At 44.1% G+C, this 22,048-nt stretch overlaps 1 protein-coding gene across 2 annotated transcripts in view; it reads right to left on the bottom strand.

The window, feature by feature from the left end:
- LARS2 (leucyl-tRNA synthetase 2, mitochondrial) overlaps window positions 1-22,048 on the bottom strand; it is a 148,128-nt gene that overhangs the window by 102,281 nt on the left and 23,799 nt on the right. For both annotated transcript variants that reach the window (XM_032867828.1, XM_032867827.1), the window contains exon 5: window positions 21,633-21,693. In XM_032867828.1, coding sequence (XP_032723719.1) covers window positions 21,633-21,693 — 61 coding nt within the window. The remainder of the gene's footprint in view (window positions 1-21,632; window positions 21,694-22,048) is intronic.

The raw sequence follows: 22,048 nt of genomic DNA, 5'->3' as shown, positions 1-22,048 counted from the left end.
ACTTAGGATCACTATCCCTTCCCAAATACTGGCCTCACTACCAAGAGATGGTGTTTATGAGGGAAAGACCAAACACACAAGGCTGTTCCGTCTGTCCCCTCTGGTGTACCCTTCCCCGCTGACATGCACACACCCAGGCAGGGAGAGCCAGGTCAGTCACCTCCCCAATGCCTCTCTGCTCTGGCAGGATTTAGTGGGGTCTTTTTTGTTCCTTCGTTCCCTAGCATCTCTGACAGAGACTGGTCCCAGATCACAGAGCAGCTAACATGACTTGAAACCACCACGTGTTTAATTTGCCTTACAACCTCGCCATATTCAAGTTCGTTAACAGGATTAAACACAATAAAACAACAACCCGAGACCACATGTTTAGTAAGTCAGCCGTTGGGTAGCCCCGCACACTGGGAGATAAACACAGTTAGAAAGGTGAGCAATCACCAAGCATCCGTTTCCAGCGGCAAGACATCCGCCACCTCTCCCCGGTCTCGCCGTGAGCCTCCTGCCTTTAAAACAATGAAGACTAGACACAGAGGAGAGAGGAGCTTGGTCTCTTTTTTTAAAACTGATCTTCTGTACCGTGCGTTTTTGTCATTTGTTCCTTAGAGCATTGGATCCAAAGGAAATGTAAGATAATGACCTTGTCTTTTATTTCATCTCAGATTCTCCAATCCTAGAGGGAAGGGGCTCTGAAAACATAACATAGCTCAAAGGACAGAGAAGCCAACCTCAAGATTCAAGTTGTGCAGCTGGAGACAGAAAAAAAAAAAATCCAGGCTACGTCAGATGTTCCTCACTAGGGCTGGTTCAAGGTTCTAGTCCACAGCTCCGTGCACCTGCTATGTTGGAAGAAAGAAGAGGGAGAAAATCTGCCGGAACGGGACATTAACGGCCACCCCCATGCTATGTCCTCTAAACTTAGCACTGGCTCTCAAACTTGGTGGCACCTTGGAGCTGAGCTGTAGAAGTTCCTGGTGCCTGGGTCTCACCCCACCCCCGGAAATGTCACCAGCAAACGGGGTTGAGAACCACTGCAAAGAGTTTCCTCCCCAATACATCTCCCTACCAGATCCTGCATCAGTGGCAGCATCCGGTCCTGCTTGTGTCTTCACAGAACTCAGCGGGCTTTGGCTTCGACAGAAGCCAAGAGCACAACTGAGTCAATATGCCATTTCTAACAGGGGCCCGGCGCCCCGGGCTGAGAGGGCTCTCTCCATCAGGCGGCCTGACTGCCCATCCCACCCAGCACCGACTTACTCCCTTCTCACACGAAGTCCTCGCCCTTGCGGTCTGTCTTGCCAAGACAAACATAGTCAGGAAACAGTAAGAAATAAGCCCTTGAAACCCACCTAAGAACACACACAGCAACCTGACTGGGTAACTACCTACGCTCTGTGGTCAGCTGCTTAAAAAACACCAGATTTTCTGACAGCTCCTTTCTCTGCCCAGAGGAGGAATGCTTCCTGGAGGGGAGGCTGCAGAAAACTGCGGAGGGTGGGCTGGCCCTCCCGAGGCTGCAGGGGAAGAGAGTGAGGATGAAGATGTCTAAATTTTCAGCTGGATGCCCCTAAAGGGGACTTCGGGCGGGGGCCAGGGGGCAGAGAAAGTGGAAGCAGATGGTGTAGCACCGCCCTGGCCGGGAGTCTTCCTTAGCAGGTGATGGGACACGTCTGTACCCGGCTCTGTGCTCCCACACTGCTCCTCCCTCCCCCTCATCTCACTCCCCACAGCAGCTCTGTGGAGGCAGGTGCTGTGCACAATGCTTTACACACAAGGAACCTGCATTTGGCCCTGGCAGGGGGGGCGGGGGAGTGTGGGGGGCAGTGCCCAAGGCTGCCCAGCTCGGGCAGGGGGCAGGGTTAAGAAGGGACCCTGGAACCCAGGTCCCAGGGAATGAAACGGCACCTTGAGAAGTACGCTGCGGCTTGCCTGGCTGCGCCTGGACTGATTCAAGCACAAGCTCCCAGGAGGTCTGGGTAAATCAAGCAGAAGGAAGGAGCTGGAGCCCGGCTCCAGAAAGGAATGCCAGCCGGGTGAATATGCTTTTAGCAAAAACAATAGCAGTAGACATAATGATAATGAGCATTTCCCAGACACTTGACCAAGGGCTGGACTCGGTTTTGGCCCTTCAGAAACATCTCACTAAGTCCTTATTATGATCCCGGGAAGTCAGTTACTCTGGTTATCAAATGTGAGCTTGAGCTTCCTGTCTGAAACTGCAACTTACAGCACCTTCCCTCACCATCCTCCTGTCTGCCCTTACCCTGTTCAACCTTCTTTCCTTTCCAAAGCACTCACGACTTTCTAACGTACTTTTTCATTTACTTATTTATTATGGTTTTGCCTATCTCTGTCTCCCCCCACCTCTCCACTCCTAGTGTATTGGTTTCAAGGTTCCTCCATGAAAGAAAGGGTTCTTTCTTCCTCCTGCTGATATATTCCGAGTGCTTAGAACACTACCTGGTACAATGGATGTTTAGTAAGTGGCTGCTGAATGAATACATCATCATCTTACAACCAGAGACTTGAGCCTCGGGGTAACTTGTTTAAGGTCGCCTGGCCAGGCTGAGGCACAATTAGAATCCAAACGTGGGTCTGAGTGATTTGGGATCTGCACCTCTGTAAGTGATTTCCTCCTCTCAAAGTCACCTGGACTTGCTTTTTTAAAGACGTGAATGCCGGGTGTTTTCAAAGCGGGGAGAGCTGCGTGTACCAAACACACACCACATATACGTAAACTGGTGTGACAAAGGTTTCCACAATTGTCTTTTCCATGTGAGTATGTGTACAATGTGCACTAAAGCGAGAATGAATGAAATGGCTTAAACACCATACCCTTTACTTATGTAAACACTGTATAAGGTTTAACGGCATATTTCATACAAAATTGACTATTTTATGGTTTCAGTTATATAACAAAAAAATAAAGAGTATCAGGAAAAAAAAAAGGCAAAATATAAAGACACGCTGGGTTGCCTCAGGATGGCGCTAAGCATGGGTGATTCTCTTAACATCATAAACAGTTCTTGTAACTTCCCTGATTTCATAGTGACCACATTATTACTTGGAATCTGCCTACGGTTCGACAATGCTTGATGAGACGTCTGCCTTGGTGACAGCCTTACGAGGGACCCTGTGACGGGGGCACCCCGCTGAGCCAGGCCTGGATTCCTATTCCATAGAAACTGTTAAGTGACAAATGCTAACTCTGTGGTCTGGTCACTAATTGGGCCAAATCCTGGGATGGACGCAAAGACTAAATTTGAAAAATGCAGGTAACACACTTGGCAAATGTTCAGCATGAAGATGAGAAGGTGGAGCCCTGAGGGTGTCCCCGAATCACCCAGAATCTCCCCTCCCCTCAAGCTCCCCTCCCCTGGTCTGCTCCCCAGGCCATGGGGGAATGACAGGGAGGCCCAGTGCTCCAGGCTCCTGCCTGACTCAGCCCGGAATGCTGAGTACGTGTCCCTCTTTTAGGACCTAACACAGACTTTCTGCCCCTGTGATTTAAGGCCCCATGTTTTGTTCATCTTCCCAGACAGGCTGACAGCTCCTGAGGGCAGGCAGAGGGCAATGGATGGCAGGCCAAAGACAGGGGTCTGAGCACTGGACTTTGTCCATGGTCCTGCTCTGGACTCACAGGGGACCCTGGACAAATGGTTCATCTCCGTGGGCCTCACTTTCCTCATCTGGAAACTGTTGTGAGGATCAAGGTTATCTGAAGAGGGTCAGCTTGTCTTTCCAACACTGTCTGGCTCAGGACTGGTGCACAGCAGGTACTCAATAAATCTTCATTAAAGCAACAAATATACCAAAATTCAGGCAGTCAAGTGTCACTATATATACTTTTTTAAAGAAAGCCCTGAGACAGAGCCTTTGCTAATTTTGTAAACATAACAGGCTTCCAGGGCGTCTGGGTGGCTCAGCCAGTTGAGCGTCTGCCTTTGGCTCAGGTCATGATCCCAGGGTCCTGGGATCAAGCCCCACATCCGTCTCCTTGCTCAGAAGGGAGTCTGCTTCTCCCTCTCCCTCTGCCCCTCCCCCTGTTCATGCTCTTGCACTCTCTCACTCTGTCTGTCTCAACTAACTAAAAAAATAAATAAAATCTTACTTAAAAAATAATAACAGGCTTTCTTTAAAAGTGTTATGTTTCGGGGCGCCAGGGTGGCTCAGTGGGTTAAAGCCTCTGCTTTTGGCTCAGGTCATGATCCCAGGGTCCTGGGATTGAGCCCCGCGTCAGGCTCTCTGCTCAGCAGGGAGCCTGCTTCCTCCTCTCTCTCTGCCTGCCTCTCTGCCTACTTGTGATCTCGTCTGTCAAATAAATGAATAAAATCTTTAAAAAAAAAAAGTGTTATGTTTCTTCTTAGAACCATAATCCAGTTTATTGGTACTAAATTTTGCCAAACATGGGTTCATATGAGAATTACTGCCCCAATTCATACCATACTAAGAGCTCTAAGACATTTGTATGCAGAACCTCCAAACTTCCAAAGGCAAAAAAAGAACCACATTTACCTCCATTAGCAACTTCTACAACTAAACAAATGATCATTCTTTTGATCAATGTTTTGATTATCAAAAACAAATGATAACCCCATCCCCCCAAATCCACTGAGATCAGTTTCTCAGCTCCCTGGTATAAGGTTGGTTCTGAATTCTATGCTTTCCCCCCAATTTGATCCACCAATGAAAAAACATTCACTGAGGGTCTACTACGCAGTCCTTATTCTAAGGGACTCACTAACTGGCTAGAGCGATAGAAAATGGTGGTACAAGGGAGCAGAAAGGATGGATTTCCTACCCAAGTCAAGGTTCTATTTGTTCGTTTCCTCACTGAATCATTCCACATTGTCTGGGTACCAGCTATGTATTAACACTGGGTTGGTGGCACAGAGAGGACCTCTCCTCCATCATTAAGAAGATTAAGGCCACCTACAGTGGGCCATCTCATGTTCTGTCCTCCTTTCTCTGAAGTTTCCCCGAATTGTCAACCCCACCACTGCCCCACTTATTCCCATCTGACTGAGGGGGAAAGAGAGGTAATCCACCATCCACCCTAACTCCCGGGGCAGTCTGGGTCCCACACCTGTCCCTGCCACTAGGTTCTGCTTCATTTCACCTCATGTGCACCTTTCCATCAACAGGGAAAGGCCAGGGGTCATGTATAGGCCTGGCTAGGGGTCCCCTCCTCTTTCCCAGGCTACTATTCCCTGAGACTCCCACCACCCAGGCTTCTCAGCCTCCCTGGCCACTTCCTTGCATCCCTCTCCCTTCAACCACCTATTAAATTCTGCCTTTGCCAAGTTTCTGCCTCTGGCCTGCTTTACCTTCCCTGTTCTCCCCCTCTGTGCAGAGTCGAGGGAACGGGTGTTAATATCAGGGTAATTAATTAATCATGAACCTAACATTTGTCTAAGAGCTCATTTTTATGTAATTATGTTCCTTCATCTCGGGTCTAACTTTAGACTGAAAATGAGCATTTCATGAACACTGAAAATGACAAACGCTAGGCACTGTTCTGTTATATAGCACGCGTTTTATTCTTGAAAGTCTGGTTTTTCAAATCTAGGGCTACAGCTAAATTCTCACCTAATTTGAAAGGCTCGTGTTTGACGTGCTCTTGAGGCCAATTTAGAGAATGAGTATTAATGGAAGGGAAATCGTGGTCTTTGCAGTTTTCAAGACAGCTCACGTTGTCTTTCTGAACTGAAATCAGCTTGATCAGTGAGCTCCTCTTCTTGCGATTTTCTTGACCATTCTTCTCCGAGCACCCTCATTTTTATGGGAACGTGAAAGCTGTCTCCTGCTACAAACTACACAAGACTCTGACAACTATCCATAATCGGACGAGAGGCAGCAATTTGCTTAATTTCTTGGTAATTGTTCTTCGCCAGCTGACAAGGGTTTCATCACGGCCGTCTAACAATACAGACAGCTTTTCTAACTAGACAGTTGGGAACAGAAAACCCTCCATTAAACGACAGATGAGACTAATGGGTCTGAATTGCAATTTGTATCAGTCTACTTGGGCAGATGCCAGGATTTCAACTCTCTGAGCCACGCCAGCTCTCCTACAATTTTCCCATTTTTCTGGAACAAAAGAACATTAATTTTATCTGCAACATTTTTGAAAATTTCAGGATTCACAGGACAGAGTCGTCTGAAAGGTATTCTGAGACATGAGTTCTCTAGGCCTCCTAAATAATGTGAGGGCTATTTGTTAGACGTGGGCATGGATCCAGAGGAAGAGGAAATAGCAATTCATCAATTCCACGGATGCAAAACAGTGACAGCAGTGCACAAAATGAGCTGTTCTGCTGCCTGCAAGCTCCATAAGGAATGAGTAGTGGAAACCTGCCGCGGCTCCAAGCCTGTCACATATGACACAGACTGAGAAATAAAACTCTAAACTTAGAAAAAAGTATAGAAAATTATTTTGAGTATCTTTTAACCCACTGATTCTTAAGGGAAGGGCAAGGAGCAAGGAAGCACAGATCAGAATCTCACGGGAGGTGGGGGGATTTTTAAATATGCATTCCGTCTTCTTCTGGGACTATGGCATAGGTATACTATTCCCTATTCTTTTCAGTAGGTACAACTAAAAACCCCGGTCATTCTATATATAAAACCAATGTAAGAGTCTGAAAAATGAAAAAAGAGAAGGCAGAGCGGCTAAAGACCTTAGCACCTGAGGAATGAAACAGTGGTGAGTCCCATGGATTTTCTCGATGACCCGTAGGTCCTGGAATTGGCAGCTAATTAAGCCAGTAACCCAGAAATGTCAAGGTGTACAGACCAAAATTTTTTAAAAATTAAAAATTAAAAAAAAGAAAGAAAAAAGAAAAGCCTGCTTTCTCTAGCCAGAATTGCAGGGAAGGGATAGCCTAGCAAGAAAGAAAATCTAGACAACTGCTCTACTCTGGCCAGCATCACAGAAAAAAATGGCAGCCCACCCCAACCAGCAAAGACTTAGTGGAAAGCCTAGACTTATAACCTTGGGAGGCTATAGCAAGGCAACTCAAACTCTGCACCAGGGTGGTGTCAGAGGAAGTCAATGGAGAGTTAGATCTGCTACCCTTATGCGCATGAACAAGCACTCCTCCTTGGGGGTGACAGTAGAGACCACAGTGGGATTCTACCCCAACCAGCAGTAATGACGTGCCCCTCCCTCTCCCTGATAGGATAGTGTCAGAGGAGTCACGAAGTCTGTCCCTGCTCTGTGGTAACAGGGCCACCCCTCCATGGTGCTGGTGGCATCCACATGGGGACAGTAACAATGTCCCTTTTCTCAATCAGGGCAATATCAACAGGGGCCTAGTGGGGAGCCTCTGCTCTTACCCCTGCCCAGGTGTAACAAGGAGGTCCTCCATTCCCCCAGTGTTGATTATGGCCACCTGGAGATCCTACATCTACATATAAGTACAGAGGCAGTGCCCTCTTTTACTCACTGGAGCAGTACCAGGGAATCCCTGCTAATATGTAAGGTTTAAATAAAATCCAAAGTCTTAAAAGAATTCTCCAAATGTCCATACTTCAATAAAAAATCATTAGCCACACCAACAACCAGGAAGATCTCAAACTGAGTGAGAAAAGACAATTGACATATGGCAACACCATAATGACCAGACTGTCAAAATTATCTTACAAGGATTTAAAGCAGCCATTATAAGAAATCTTCAATGGGAAATTATAAACATATTTGAAACAAATGATAAAACAGAAAGTCTCTACAAAGAAAGAGAAGTTATAAGAAGAACCAAATATAAATTTTAGAACTAGAAAACAAAATGACTGAAATAAGAAGCTTAAAGGATAGGCTCCCAGCAGAATGGAGGGAGAGAGAGAGGAAAGAATCAGTGAACTTGAAGACAGTACAATAGAATTTTTCTAATCTGAACAAAAGAGAGAAAACAGACTGAGACAAATGAACACAGCCTCAAAAAGAAAAAGGGTCTCAGGGACATATGAGATGATAACAAAAGATCTAACATTGAAGTCATTGGAGTTTCATAAATAGAGAAGAAAGAGAATGGAACTGAAAAAGTATTTTAGGAAATATTGGTCAAAATTTTCTCAAATTTGGGAAAACATAAACCTCTGTATTCAAGAAACTTAAACTCCAAACAAGATAAATCCAAAGAAATCCACTCCAAAACAAATCATAATCAAACGTCTAAGAACTAAAGATGAAGAAGAAAACCTTGAAAGCAGCCTGACAGAAACAATGTATTAGCTACAGGGAGAAAATGCAAAAGACAGCAGATTTCTCATCTGAAACCCTAGAGGCCAAAAAGAAGTGTCACATTTTTCAAGTACTTAAAGAAAATAACCGTCAACCCAAAACTGGATATCCAGTGGAATTATCTTCAAGAATGAAGCGGAAATCAAGATATTCTCAGATTAAGAAAAATCAAGAGAATTTGTCATGAACAAAACTATCCTTAAGGAATAGCTAAAGGAAGTTCTCTACATAGAAAGAAAATAATAAGAAAAGGATTTTTTTTTTTTTTAAAGTAGGCTTCATGCCCACCATAGAGCCCAATGTGGGGCTTGAACATATGTCCCTGAGATCAAGACCTGACCTGGAGTCAAGAGTCAGATGCCCATGGACTGAGCCACCCAGATGCCCCAAAAAGGGGAATCTTAAAGCATCGGGAATGAAGAAAAAACAAAGAAGCAAAATTAAGGGATTATACAGCAGACTTTCTTTCTCTTGAGTTTTCTGAATATATTATAAATGGAGAAGAGTACAGGAATGTAAAGTAAGGTTTCTACATTTCAAACTGGTAAAATGACCATACCAATGGGCTATGATACATTATATATGTCATGTTATACCTAAAGCAACAACAAAAGAAGTTATACAACATAGAAGCAAACAAAGAAGTATAGACAAATCTAAACGGAACTCAAAAAAACACTCAGGTAATTCACAGAGAGGCAGAAAAGGAAAGCACAGAAGCAAAAAATAAAAGAAACCAAAAAATAAATTAAAACGTCAGATTTTAGCCACAACCTACCAATAATTACATTAAATATAAATGGTGTAAATATACCAATTAAAAGACAGAGTTTGGCAGAAGTGATCTTAAAAAACGAACCGGGGGCACCTGGGTGGCTCAGTTCATGATCCCAGGGTCCTGGGATCGAACCCTGTATCGGCCTCCCTGCTCTGCAAGAAGCCCGCTTCGCCCTCTCCTGTTCCTCCTGGTTCTGTTCCTGCTCTCACTGTGTTTCTCTATGTTAAATAAATAAAATCTTTAAAAAAATAAAAAAAAAATGAGCCAACTGTATTCTGTTTAAGAAAAACTCCCTTCAAATATAATGATATAAGTAGGTTGAAAGTAAAAGGATTAAAAAAGATATACCATGTAAAAATTAATTAAAAGAAATGGAAAAAGGCTTTATTAATGTAATGTAAGACGAAGCAGACTAATAAAAGTGGCTATATTATTAGTATATTTCATGTACTTGAAAGTAGAATGTCATAAAGTAGAATTCAGAGCAAAGAAAATTATCAGTGACAGACAAGGACCTCACATAATGATAGAAAGGTAAATCACCAAGATGACACTGCAATCCTAAATGTATATACACAAAACAGCAGAACTGTAAAATATGTGAAGCAAGTGAGAGGAGAATGGAAAAATCCAAAGTTATAGCTGAAGACTTCAATACCTCCCTCAGAATGAATGACAGAACTAGACAGGAGTTAGAATTCAACAGCACCCAATAGAACCTAATTGACATTTACAGAACACTCTACCCCCCAACAGCCAAATCCACAATATTCTCAAAACAGATGTCAAGACAGATCTTATTCTGGGCTGTAAAACAAATCTCAAGAATTGAAATCTGTGATGTAATAAGAAATAAATTTGTATAACATTTCTGTCCCCGTTCTTGGCACAAGGCTCCAAAAATCCTTAGAATTTCCTGACAGGAGGGTTTGTTTTTTCCATTCAAAAGGACCCCTTTTCTGAGCATACCTCAGGTGACTTAGGGTAGGGCCCCTAGCCTGGCTCAGGATAGGGATGGTCACCAGAAAGACAAATACAAGACTCAGACTTTCAGCCCCACCTGCCAACTTCTGGGAAGGAAGAGAAGGGGTAGGGGGAGATGGAGATTAAGCTCCATAAAAACTCTTGAACATCAGGATTTGATGAACTTCTGGGATGATAAGTCAGCTAGAAGAGTGGCCCATTCCAGTTCCACCAAGACAGGAGCTCCTACGGTTGGGCCGCTTCTGCACCTCACACTGGCAGAATTCAGCAGTGAAGCCATCCAGTCCAGGGCTTTCTCTGTTTGAAGATTTCTGATAACTGATTCAATCTCCTTCAGAGTCAGAGGTCTACTCAGATCTCCCATCTCTTTGCGATTCAGTTTTGGCAGGCTTTGTTTCTGGCAATTTACCCATTTCATCTACATTATCCTATTTTAGTAATCGGAGTCTTTTTCTTTCTTAGTCAGTTCTGGGTAAAGGTTTGTCAATTTTGCTGATCTTTCTGAAGCCCCAACTTTTGGTTTTGTTGGTTTTCTCTGCTGTTTTTCTGTTCTCCATCTCACCAATCTCTGCTCTAATCTTTATTATTTCCCTCTTTGTGCTAGCTTTGGATTTAGGTTGTTCTCCCTTTTCTAGTTCCTTAAGTTGTAGATTTAGGCTGTTGAATCTTTCTTGTGCTTTGATGTCAGTGCGTGTAGTTATACAAGTCCCCCGTCGTGCTGCTTTTGCTGCATCCCAGAAGTACTGGTGTGTTGTGCTTCCTTGTTCATTTGTCTCAAAGTACTTTCTAATGTCCCTGTGATTTCTTTGAGACACTGGTTGTTTAAGAACGTGTTGTTCAACTTCCTCTTCAGCCCACTGTGGTCAGAGAAAATACTTTGTATGATATCTGTCTTTTAAAATCTACTAAGACTTGGGGCACCTGGGTGGCTCAGTGGTTTAAAGCCTCTGCCTTCGGCTCAGGTCATGATCCCAGGGTCCTGGGATTGGGCCCCGCATCGGCGGGGAGCCTGCTTCCTCCTCTCTCTCTGCCTGCCTCTCTGCCTGCTTGTGATCTATCTCTGTCAAATAAATTAAAAAAAAATAATAAAATCTTAAAAAAAAATAAAATCTACTAAGACTTAATTTACGGGTATCCTATGGTATCGGGATGTGGTCTGTAGAATATCCACTCCCTAATCCCTTGAACACATGAACACGTTGGTTTAGTAGCTAAAAGAATTTTGCAGATTTAGTTAAAATGGAGATTATCCTACATTATGCAGGTGAGCCCAGTGTCATCAATCACACAGGCTGGCAAGGGCAGAGACCTTTCTTTGGCTGGAGTCAGAGAGACACAGCAAAAGGGGGACGTCAGAGGGGTTGGAAGCATGAGAGGGACCCAGCCACTGTTGCTGGAGAAGCCACATGGAGGGCACAGGAGGAGTGCAGGCAGCCTCAAAGCAGGAAACAATGGTCCCCGGCTGCTAGCCAGGAAAGACATGAATACCGGGTCCTACACCCCCAAGAAACTGAACTCAGCCAACACTCCAAACAAGGTACGAAGCAGATTCCTTCTCAACATGCAGCAAGGAGCACGGCTCTGCCGACACTGTGATGCTGGCCTCATAAGACCCCGAACGGAGGACCCCGGGAAGCCCACCAAAATTTCTGCTTTCCTAAAACTGTGAGATAATAAGTCTGGGTTGTTTAAAGATGCTAAGTTTGTGGTAATTTTTATGGGAGCAATGGAAAACTAATTCGGGGGATGTGTCTAGGATAAAAATAGCTATGAAAGACATTCTTGCAACAACCAGAAAACTCACATATGGATTGCACATAAGATAATATATGGAATTACTGTTAATTTTTTTTAGTTGTCAAGTGGTATTGTGGTCATGTAGGAGCACGTCTCAAGTCTTCAGACAGATATAACCAAAGTACTTAGGTGCAAAGTGTCACCGTGTCTGCAAGTTATATGGCAAAATGCAGTGATTGTTGAATCCTAGCGAAGGCAAATGAATGTTCAAAAACATTTTATAAATCGTTGGAGAAAAACAAATGTCGAGTTAAAGAAGCTAGACACAAAAGAACAGATACTAGGGTATGGCTCAGTCAGAAGAGTATGGACTCTTGATCTTGGGGTCATGAGTTCAAGCCCCATGCTGGGCATACAGATTATTACTTAAACACACACACATACACACACACATATATTATGTGAGTCCAATTATGTAACTGTTTAAAAACCACATATAGGTGGTAAAACTATATTGCCTACAAGGCAGTGATGATCACCGATGTCAGGACACTGGTTACCTGTCATGGGGAGAAACAAAGTTGTAAACAGAAAAGACCACACAGAGAGCACTTCTGGGTGTTGGTGAAGTTATATTTTGTAACCGAGGTGGTAGCTGTATAAACTAGAGTGTTTTATGCTCTTGTCTACATGTGTGTAATATCTCACAACTTAAGTTATAAAAAAAATTTGTGTATCTGCAAAAACACTGGAAGCTTTTTCAAAATTTGTTTTTATTATTCAGTTAGGCTCTACCTTACGCCAGAAATAACTGAGGGTAGGCCTGTACCTTGATTCCTACCTAATATGATTTGGGAGCACAATCATTCCTAAGATCCTTTTTTTTTCTGAAGAGAAAAACAAAATCACAGATCGACCGCATAAGAAGGCTCTGAGAGTGGGGCCCAGAAACCTGTGCTTTAACAAGCTCTCTTGGTGACTCTGAGGCTCACAAAGTTTAAGAACCGCCAGTATAAGTACACATATAAATAATCCTTATTATTTTCATGGAGTAACGACTTCATCTTCAAGATCTAGATATTGCCTCCCAGGACGCTTCAAGTCCATTGTCCCCATACAACTACAAGCACCCAAGCTATACCCCACCTGAGGCCCCAGTGATATATAAGACAGACCTGGAGACCTGACAGAACTGTGGAGAGAAGGGTTTTGTATTCTTATTTTCTAAGACATTTAAAGAGTGAACTAAGAGTTATCTCTTCAATAACAATATGGAACATTCCCTCAAAGAGAAGCTGAGGTTCAGAGGGGCGACAGATGATGCCCACCCCATGTGACTGGCAAGACCTGTCACCAAAATCCAGGCCTTCAGGGAGGAGTGGGTAATTCCACTGCCATTAGCCAGAGTGCGCATCCTTGACAGGGCTGGCCGGACAGGGCTCATGACCACCCGTGGGGGAGGACTTTGGATAAAACTGACTACCTCCTTGAACAGCCAAATCCAGAGGGGCCCAGGAGTCCTCCTTCTTCAGTTACGGCTGAAGAATCCAAGAATGCTATTCTGGTTGAAGCCATGAACTTGGACATGTAACTCTTGGACTGGCACAGCTCTGCACGAGGTCAGAGGAACGTGTGCTCTGCCTTCATGACGAAACGTGGTTCCTAACCTCCAGATGACTGTAGTTCTGAGCACTAACCGTAGTGCACTGCCACCAACTCCCTGTGAGCAGGAAAGCACTGAAGGATGGGCTGCTGATTTACTTCAGCTACGACAAACATCCCCCCTTCCCTCCCGCCCAGAGGGAAACCTCTGGGAAAAGGTTAATTTTCTGCCTCTGCCAGACAAACTGCTTCACCTCTGTAAGGACTTGACAGAAGATTCGGAGAGTCACTTTGAGTGCCTGTTACACGTTGTCAAGGCAACCGCGGCTCCCAGCTCTCACCACTGGGAATCTTCCCAACCATGTGTTCAGGCCCTTGCTTGCCCCCAAGTTCCTTTTGTTTTAAAATCTTTGAATTCTTCTAAAATAAAAAACACTTAAAAAAATATCTTTCTATGCTCTCTGAGCCCTCATTATTTCCTGGAGTTTAATCGTTCCTATCAGATGTCCAGTCCTCTATGTAAACAAAATGCCAAGGTTAAGGGCCTTTGAAGCAAACATAATTTTCACTTTGTAAGCATAAAGATCAGGCCACAGGTACAGTCCAAAGAGCTTGTGTGTTTTGCACGAAAAGAAGGTGATAACAACACAAGGTTGGGGGGAAGAAAGGGCCAAACAAAGGCCAGCAGGGATGCAGGTGGATGAATGCTGGTGTCTGGGGAGAAAGAGATACTTACAAGACCATCAGCACAATCTACAAGAAGACTGGTACTCTGTGATGTTAGGGGACTACCCTTCCCTGCTTTAGCTGCGACAATGGGAATGTGAAGGGGGAAAGGAGGGAAGGAAGAAGGAATGAGTGAGCCTCTGTCTTCTAGCAATCCATACTGAATTCTTCACAGATAAGGTTATCTGACCTTTAGCTCACTGCAAAGTGATTCAGAGTGGAAGGTGTGGATAAAGTCAGGCTGATCACAAAACAGCAACTGTGGAAGATGGGCGACAAGTGCTTGGAGGTCCTCTATACCAGTCTCATTTTTTTAGTGTAAACTGGAATTTTTCCATCATAAAAACGACCAAAAACACAGAAAGAAAGGGAGGGGAGAGAAAGAAAAGAGGGGGTTGAGCTGGAAAGGAAAGCGAGTCAAGGGAAGGGGTGAGAGCAGACAAGGAAACAGAAAGAGGATGCTGAAAGGGAAGAGAGAGGGAGAGATCTGGACATGTGGAGGTGCCATGGACACCCCAGCGGCCCTTCGCACGGGCTGTGCAGCACTGCCGGATAAAACCTGGAAAAGCTCAAAAGTCACCGCAAGCCCATCCTGGTAAAAATTCTGATAGAGCGCAATGCGGATGTGCCTCCCATCCTGGGTCCCCCATAGCCTTTCTCAGCCTGCGCAGGCCGCCTTCGGGAAGCTGGAGAAGCATGTTGGCGTTTGCTCCAACCGGTGACTGTCCTGGGGGCAGTAATTCCGGAGTCTGCCTGGCCCCACTGGGGCGAAAGGGCAAAGCTGTCAGTCCTTATCACAGGGCACCAACATGTACAGAAGCCAAGGAGAGGGGCTAAAAATCGAATAAAAAGGAGTGTAAATAAAAACTCCTAAGATCACCACAATCAAGAAACGCTGCGAGACTCAACTCGTGATTGCTCCAGTATACAAGAGTAAGAAAAATTAATCCAGACACCATTTGTGCCAAGTCCTGGAATATGTTTCCGTTTTGCCTTGTGTTGCTTTGAGGGCACGTTGGGAGTATGAGTGTCTTTGGGAATCACTCAGCAAGAGCCATAAACAAGTAACAAAGCCCTCCTTTAGTGATTCTGCCACATTCCTTTGAATCCCCTCTGGTTTGAACTTTTTTTTTTTCCTTCTTATACTTGTCTGAGTTTGAAGGCAACTCTGAGGGACTGCTCCCACAACAATTACCAAGATGATGCCTGATAAAGATCAGGCCCCAGAGCTGACTTCAACCAAGATGCACGACCAAAGACCTGCTCTAGAACCAGCGCAGAGCCCTAGTGAGAAGGCAGAGTGCAAAGTCTGAGTCACGCCCGCCTCGATGGGCCACACAGAACAACTGAAGAGCTCACTCTGTCACTTGTTTTTTGGTCTTGTTTTTTAAAGATTTTATTTATTGGTCAGAGAGAAAGAGAGAGCACAAGCAGGGGGAGTGGCAGATAGAGGGAGAAGCAGGGAGCCCGATGTGGGGCTCGATCCCAGGACCCCGGGATCATGACCCGAGCTGAAGGCAGAGGCTTCACCAACTGAGCCACGCAGGCATCCCTAAAGCTAACTCTGTCATCTGTCACAAGGAACTCACGGAGCCGTCCCCTAGGACCAGCGGGTGACCTCTGAGGCCATCACCTGAGCCCACGAGAGAAGAACGCAGCCACCAGTGTCTCTGTAGGAAGGCTGCCAACTCTTCCAGGGAGTAAGTGCTCTACAAAGAAGCACCTCCCTGTCTCTCACTGCACAGTCTGGAATCTATTTCCTCTTTATTCTTCCCTTAGTAGATGTTCAGCCATTCAAATTCAGCTTTCGGCTTCTTGCTTTCCTTCTTCTCGAGATGACACCAGCTGTTTCAGAAATAACATCTGAAAAAGTGAAAGCCGGTGCAATGCTAACGGCTACATTTGACTCTCGTTCTGGCTCGCCAGACACGCCTGAACTCCAGAAATGTATACATTTCTTTTAAAAAAAAAAATCCTGAGAATTAAGCCTCTTATGTAAGAATGATGAGAATGTAGCTGGAAAGCTGGACCATTCTACCGGGAGTCCCACCTGGAGAGAGGTGGGGAGAATGAGACCCGTCCCAGGTTTTAAAGGGGCCTTTCTCTATCTGGGGGAGGAAGACAGAATTTCTGAGCTATCTTAACTTTAAAATATTCTGTTAATTATCAGTGCTTATGAGACTTTGGGAAGGTCACTTGCAAAGGGCACAGATTTGCCTTGTCAATTAAATAAACTATTTTTTAAAAAGCTTTTATTTATTTATTTGACAGAGAGGGATCACAAGTAGGCAGAGAGGCACGCAAAGAAAGTGGGGGTGGGGAGCAGGCCCCCTGCTGAGCAGAGAGCCCCATGTGGGGCTCAATCCCAGTACCCTGAAATCATGGACATGACCTGAGCCAAAGACAGAAGCTTTAACCCACTGAGCCACCCAGGCGCCCCCTACTGTTTTATTTCCTGACTTCGCTGGTCCATATGACCAACAGAGTGTAACACTGAATCAAAAAGCACTGGCGTGTGGGGCGCCTGGGTGGCTCAGGCAGTTAAGTGTCTTGCCTTCCTCTGGCTTTGGTCGTGATCCTAGGGTCCTGGGATTGAATCTTGCATCGGGCACCCTCCTCAGCGGGGAGCTTGCTTCTCCCCCTGCTCCGTCCCTCTCTCACTTACTCTCTCTTTCAAATGAATAAATAAAATCTTAAAAAAAAAAAAAGATGAACAGAATATAAAGATGGGGGACATAGGGACTCCACCAGTACTGAAAACAATACACGGTGCCCCTGACGTGTCAGCAATGCCAAAGAATTTTGGCAGATGGAACCAAATTGAAGAAAAATATCGTAAGCCCAACTGCACCCCCTACCCTTAAGAACAGACTGAGTCCTTGAGAAGCAGGGCTCTGCTACCTCTTACTTGAAAAGGCAAAGTCCTGAGGGGACAGCGGGCCATGGGGCAAATAGAAAGCCCACAAAGACCCCTCTGGGTCAGTCAGGGTCAGGGGTATCTGTGACGTCACACCTCATCCCTGGGTAAAGATCAGATCTCAGGGAAAGATGCACAAGGAGCAGTGGATGCCCCAAACACAGAAAGGAATCAGTGATACAGAGACTACAAAGGAGCTTCCCTTCTCCTCCCCTCCCCTCAGGCGGCTGGATCTCTAACTTGACATATTAGTCCACGTCACTGAGCAAACATGGGAGAAAATCCACATGGTGTCTAAAAAGAGATTCTGAAACAAACAAGGACAACATGACATTCTTACTTGTAAGAAAGACTCAGCACGGGAAGCAAACATAACTTTTCAAGAGCATCTCCTTACAGCCTCAAAGTTTCTGAACATACACAGTCTGTGAAGATGTGAGATAAGATGGTGAAAGAAGAAGAAGAAAATAAAGAAGAGGACTGACAAAGAAACTGGGAACTGAATGAGATAAGAAAAAAATGCGACTAAATCTAAAAATACAATAGCAAAATGAGTATCTGCATTTGAAGCCATACAAAGCAACACCGATTCCATAGAAACCGGACCAGTGATGTGGAAAGCAAACAGGAGAAGTTCTCCCAAAAGGCAGAGAAGAACAAAGGGACCAAGGTCATGAGGGAGACAGACAAACAAAGGAAGACAGTTGAGTGGAGCGCGCGTTCTGACAGTTGGGGTTCTTGGGAACCAGAGCCCATAAAACTGCCACAGGGAAGAACCCACAACTGCAGATCAAAAGGGGTCACTCAGCACCCAAAACTCGGGTGGAAGGACTAAACTGGGATACACTGATGAAAACCTGAAATGGCAGGGGCAGAGACGGGAAGGAACCAACAAGCATTAAATGGGGGTAGAAAGATTCCTGCAGGTACGAATGGACCAAATGGACCACCTGGGCTGGTCTCAGGTTCCCCACCAAAGGCTGGCGGGTCAGAGGCTGTTACATAAATTCCACATGGGATTAAACCGTACAGAATGAAGACTACTGCACATAGCCCAGTGACTGTGTGTAAACCTGGTGAAATCTAAATGAGGTTCGTACTTCGTTAATAGCTTCATGCCAGTGTCAATTTCCTGGTTTTGTTATTATGTTATATTATAATTCTATCCAATGCTCTCATTGGGGGAAGCTGGATGAAGGGTACCTAGGATCTCTCTGTACTACTTGGCAATTTCCAGTAAGACTAGAATTATTTAAAAAAAAGAAAAAAAAAAAAGATAGTAGGTCGAGCATCCAGGTCCACTACAGAAATCTGAAAGAAAAAAGAATTCCATTCCCCAGTAAACTCCTGTTCACAGATGAAAACAAAGCAGGATAGTTATTCTTTGTTATGGAGACAATGTATGATGCCAGAAAAAGCAAGAGTCGAAAAAATATTTTCACAAATCCAGATTTTTTAAACGGGTGGACATGCTCTAAAAAGGTCTACTGATGAACACTAAAACCAGCAAAGGAACCTTCAATGTGAGTAATTGTTATGGACGTGATTTTAAGACTCGCAGCAGATACCAAACACAGTGTTCAGAAAATAACACACAATCAGAAAATGTATAATATAAAGAATAAATTGGGCCTAAAAACTCCTATCTGGGGCACCTGGATGGCTCAGTGGGTTAAGCATCTGACTCTTGGTTTCGGCTTAGGTCATGATCTCAGGGTGATGAGATCCAGTCCCAAGTCAGGCTCTGGGCTCAACACAGAGTTGGCTTGAGATTCTTTTTCTCTCTCCCTCTGCCCCTTCCCTCCGGCTCATGCTTGCTGGCTCTTTCTATCACTCAGATAAATAAAATCTAAAAAGAAAAAAAGAAAAAGAGAAAGAAAAGAACAGAACAAACTCTCCTTACCTGTGTGGGCCAAAGACATGATTGTATCATCCATACAGACACACCCCAAATTCAAACATCCACGAAACATGTGGGGTGGGGGACCTCCCTATCATGGCCAGTGAAAGAAATACAGACGAAAACATCTCTGTAATCACTTGAGAGTATAAATTTGTATGGTCTTCAAACCTTCAAATACCACCAGCCAAATGACACCTTTAAGTTTCCTTTAAGGACTTATATAAGCCTTAAACTTGTTCATGGCTTTTCTGAGAGCTCACATTAAAGAAATAATAAAAAATGGTTGGGGGCTCCTGGGTGGCTCAGTTGGTTAAGCAACTGCCTTCTGCTCAGGTCATGATCCTGGAGTCTGGGATCGAGTCCCACATGAGGCTCTCTGATCGCCAGGGAGTCTGTTTCTCCCACTGTCCTCTCTCCTCTCATGCTTTCTCTCTCATTCTCTCTCTCTCTCTCTCTCAAATAAATAAATAAAATCTTTTAAATTAAAAAAAAATAAATGGTTGTATCAAGATTTCTGCTCCAAGAGGGGAGGATGAACAGAGCAAATTGGTCAGTGAATTAGCCAAGCCCTGCTTGCTTGAGTGACCAGCAATAAAATGATGTCAATAAAAGTATCTTCATTTTAGAACCTACTAGGGACCCAAAGAGATAATTATGGGTGTCTGGCCCACAGTAAGTGCTCAGTAACCATTAGACAGTGGTAGCGGAGAAGACTTATTTATCTACAGGACTGCATGACAGGTTCAAAACCTCTTCTCTGAGATGCAGTCAATTGTGCCTCAGAATGAAGACCTTTTTCGATAATCTGGTAATCAGTTATATTACTGTTCCTACAGGAAAATATACAGGTATTCATTCTAAGTGAGATAAATACCAGTTCAGGTCAGATTTTGCAGTCAAATGAGTTAAAAAAAAATTCAGTTTTTAGAGCTTTCTGGACTTCAGATTTGCACAGAAGGGACTGAGAACCCATATTTATAATAAACATTAAAATCTATCTAAATGTATGATAATAAGGGGTAAACTTACAAGTTATAATATAGTCATAAAACAGAAACTATACTGCTCTGGAAAGTCATTTTTTCAAAGAATATTTAATAAAATGGGAAAATGTTTATGAATAGTGGGTAAAAAAAAAAGGCAAAATAAAAACACGCATTATGAATTCAACTTTGCAAAAGTAAATTATATAGATGTTTATAATTCCAGAATAAAAGACCCAAGGAACCATACCAGGATGTTAAACTAGCCTCACTGACCCATGTTTTTCTTTAGACTTTTCTGTATTTTCTGATCTTCTATGATAATCAGGAAAAGAATCCGCTAATATTGGGAACCACTTAATGGCTGATGTTCTTGTGCCGGACTAGAGGGTTAACGAGTCCATCTCTGCCCTCAAGGAATCTAGACTGTCCTCTCTGGAGAGCTCTGGGCAGCACTCGGTTGTCTCTGCATCGGACTGCACTTCATTAGCGATTTCTGGCACCTCAGGACAATGGGACCGGGCCTCCAGGACTTTTTGCCACCTCCACCAAATGAAACACTGATAACCTTGCAAGTCAGGTCAGTGGTAAAAATGCCACTGGTGGTGTAACAAGAACTGGATTCAGCTCATGACCTTACCTAAAGAAGCTACCAGAAAAAAAGAAAAAAGACTGTTCAAATGTGTTTGCTCTCTTTTGCTACACTCATTAAATCTCAATTACTTAAGAAATTGCTGGAGGAGGAGGAAAAGATCGTATTTGGGTTTGTTCCAGGTGCTTCTCCTGAGGAAGAGGATGTGAACTTGACCTTGACAGGTTCAGCAATGAAATCTTTAATCATTTTGTGGAGCATATGGGTGCTAAGAAGGATCGTGACGCTGGAGGGTCCAGTGAAGAGACAGGCAGGAATCCCTTCTACCAAACAGGACATCAGTTGTCTAAGGGGGTGGGACTTTGGCCAGAGCGTTGAAGGGCTTAGTTCCCAGTTTCTTGAATGTTCCTAACACCCAGGTGGTCTTCATGAAGTCCTCCCGTACCTGGAATTCTCCACCCACTTAATACAGAATTCAAAAGCATTTTACACCAAAATGCTATTGGTGACACAAGCATTATGGGCTGTTACAAGACTCAATTTTGAACTTGGAACAAAGGTAAATAAATGGGTCAGTCAACTTAGCACCTAGCTACCCAAAAAAACAGATGGGCTGAAAGTTAATCAAGTTTATAGAGATTCCAATAGTCTTTTTAAAATATTGCAGAGAAGGGGCACTTGAGTGGCTCAGTCGTTAAGCGTCTGCCTTCGGCTCAGGTCATGATCCCAGCGTCCTGGGGTCAAGCCCCACATTGAGCTCCCTGCTAAGTGGGAAGCTTGCTTCTCCCTCTTCCACTCCCCCTGCTTGTGTTCCCTCTTGCTGTCTGCCTCACTCTAATAAATAAATAAAATCTTAAAAATAAACAAATAAATCAAATAAAATATTGCAGAGAGGAGAAATCCATGTATAAAGATTCTGACACACATAAATTCTAGTCAGCTGTAGAGTTAAATAAGAAGTTAACTCTCTTAGCTTAATCCCACAGAAAATTACTTGTCTGAAGGCAGACTGTCCTCTGGGAATACTTTTCCATTTGTGGAGCACTAATCCTACCCTCCCTCCCATCCCTTCTCCCAACCTAAAGAGAAGAAACATGGAAGTGGCATGGTCTTCTGTGCACGTGGGACCTTCATAAAAATGAAACCCTTCCAGGAGAAATGGCTGACTTACCCTGTCCCAGCTGAAACACAGGCCCAGTCGATCAAGCTGCTTCCTCATGTGTTCAATATTACTGTGAGACAGAGGGAAGACAGTTTAATTTTCAAGGGGAGAAAGCCACAGACGAACCATACTTGAGAATGTGAAGGGAAACTACAAAAGTCTAGATTATTCAAGAGGGCTGCCCATGGTGCCTTGCCCGGGCCAAAAAGAAAAAAAACTTAATAAATAAAAATAAATCACTAAGAATCGATGAAAATAACAACATATTAGAATTAGAGGACACCTATTCTTCGGATTCATATAGAATCTACTAGAAACCACAATGGTCTTTGGTCCTGGGGACTGGCCCTTCCTCTGTCCATGAAGGGAAACCCCTTTGGTATGGGCACCCCCAGCCCATTCATATGTCTGTATTCCGCACAAAT

Source organism: Lontra canadensis, unplaced genomic scaffold (assembly GCF_010015895.1).
Source record: "Lontra canadensis isolate GAN:19392208 unplaced genomic scaffold, GSC_riverotter_1.0 scaffold35, whole genome shotgun sequence".
NCBI classification, from domain to species: domain Eukaryota; kingdom Metazoa; phylum Chordata; class Mammalia; order Carnivora; family Mustelidae; genus Lontra; species Lontra canadensis.
The sequence above is the reverse complement of the archived record's forward strand: the minus strand, read 5'-3'. Positions and strand labels throughout refer to the sequence as shown.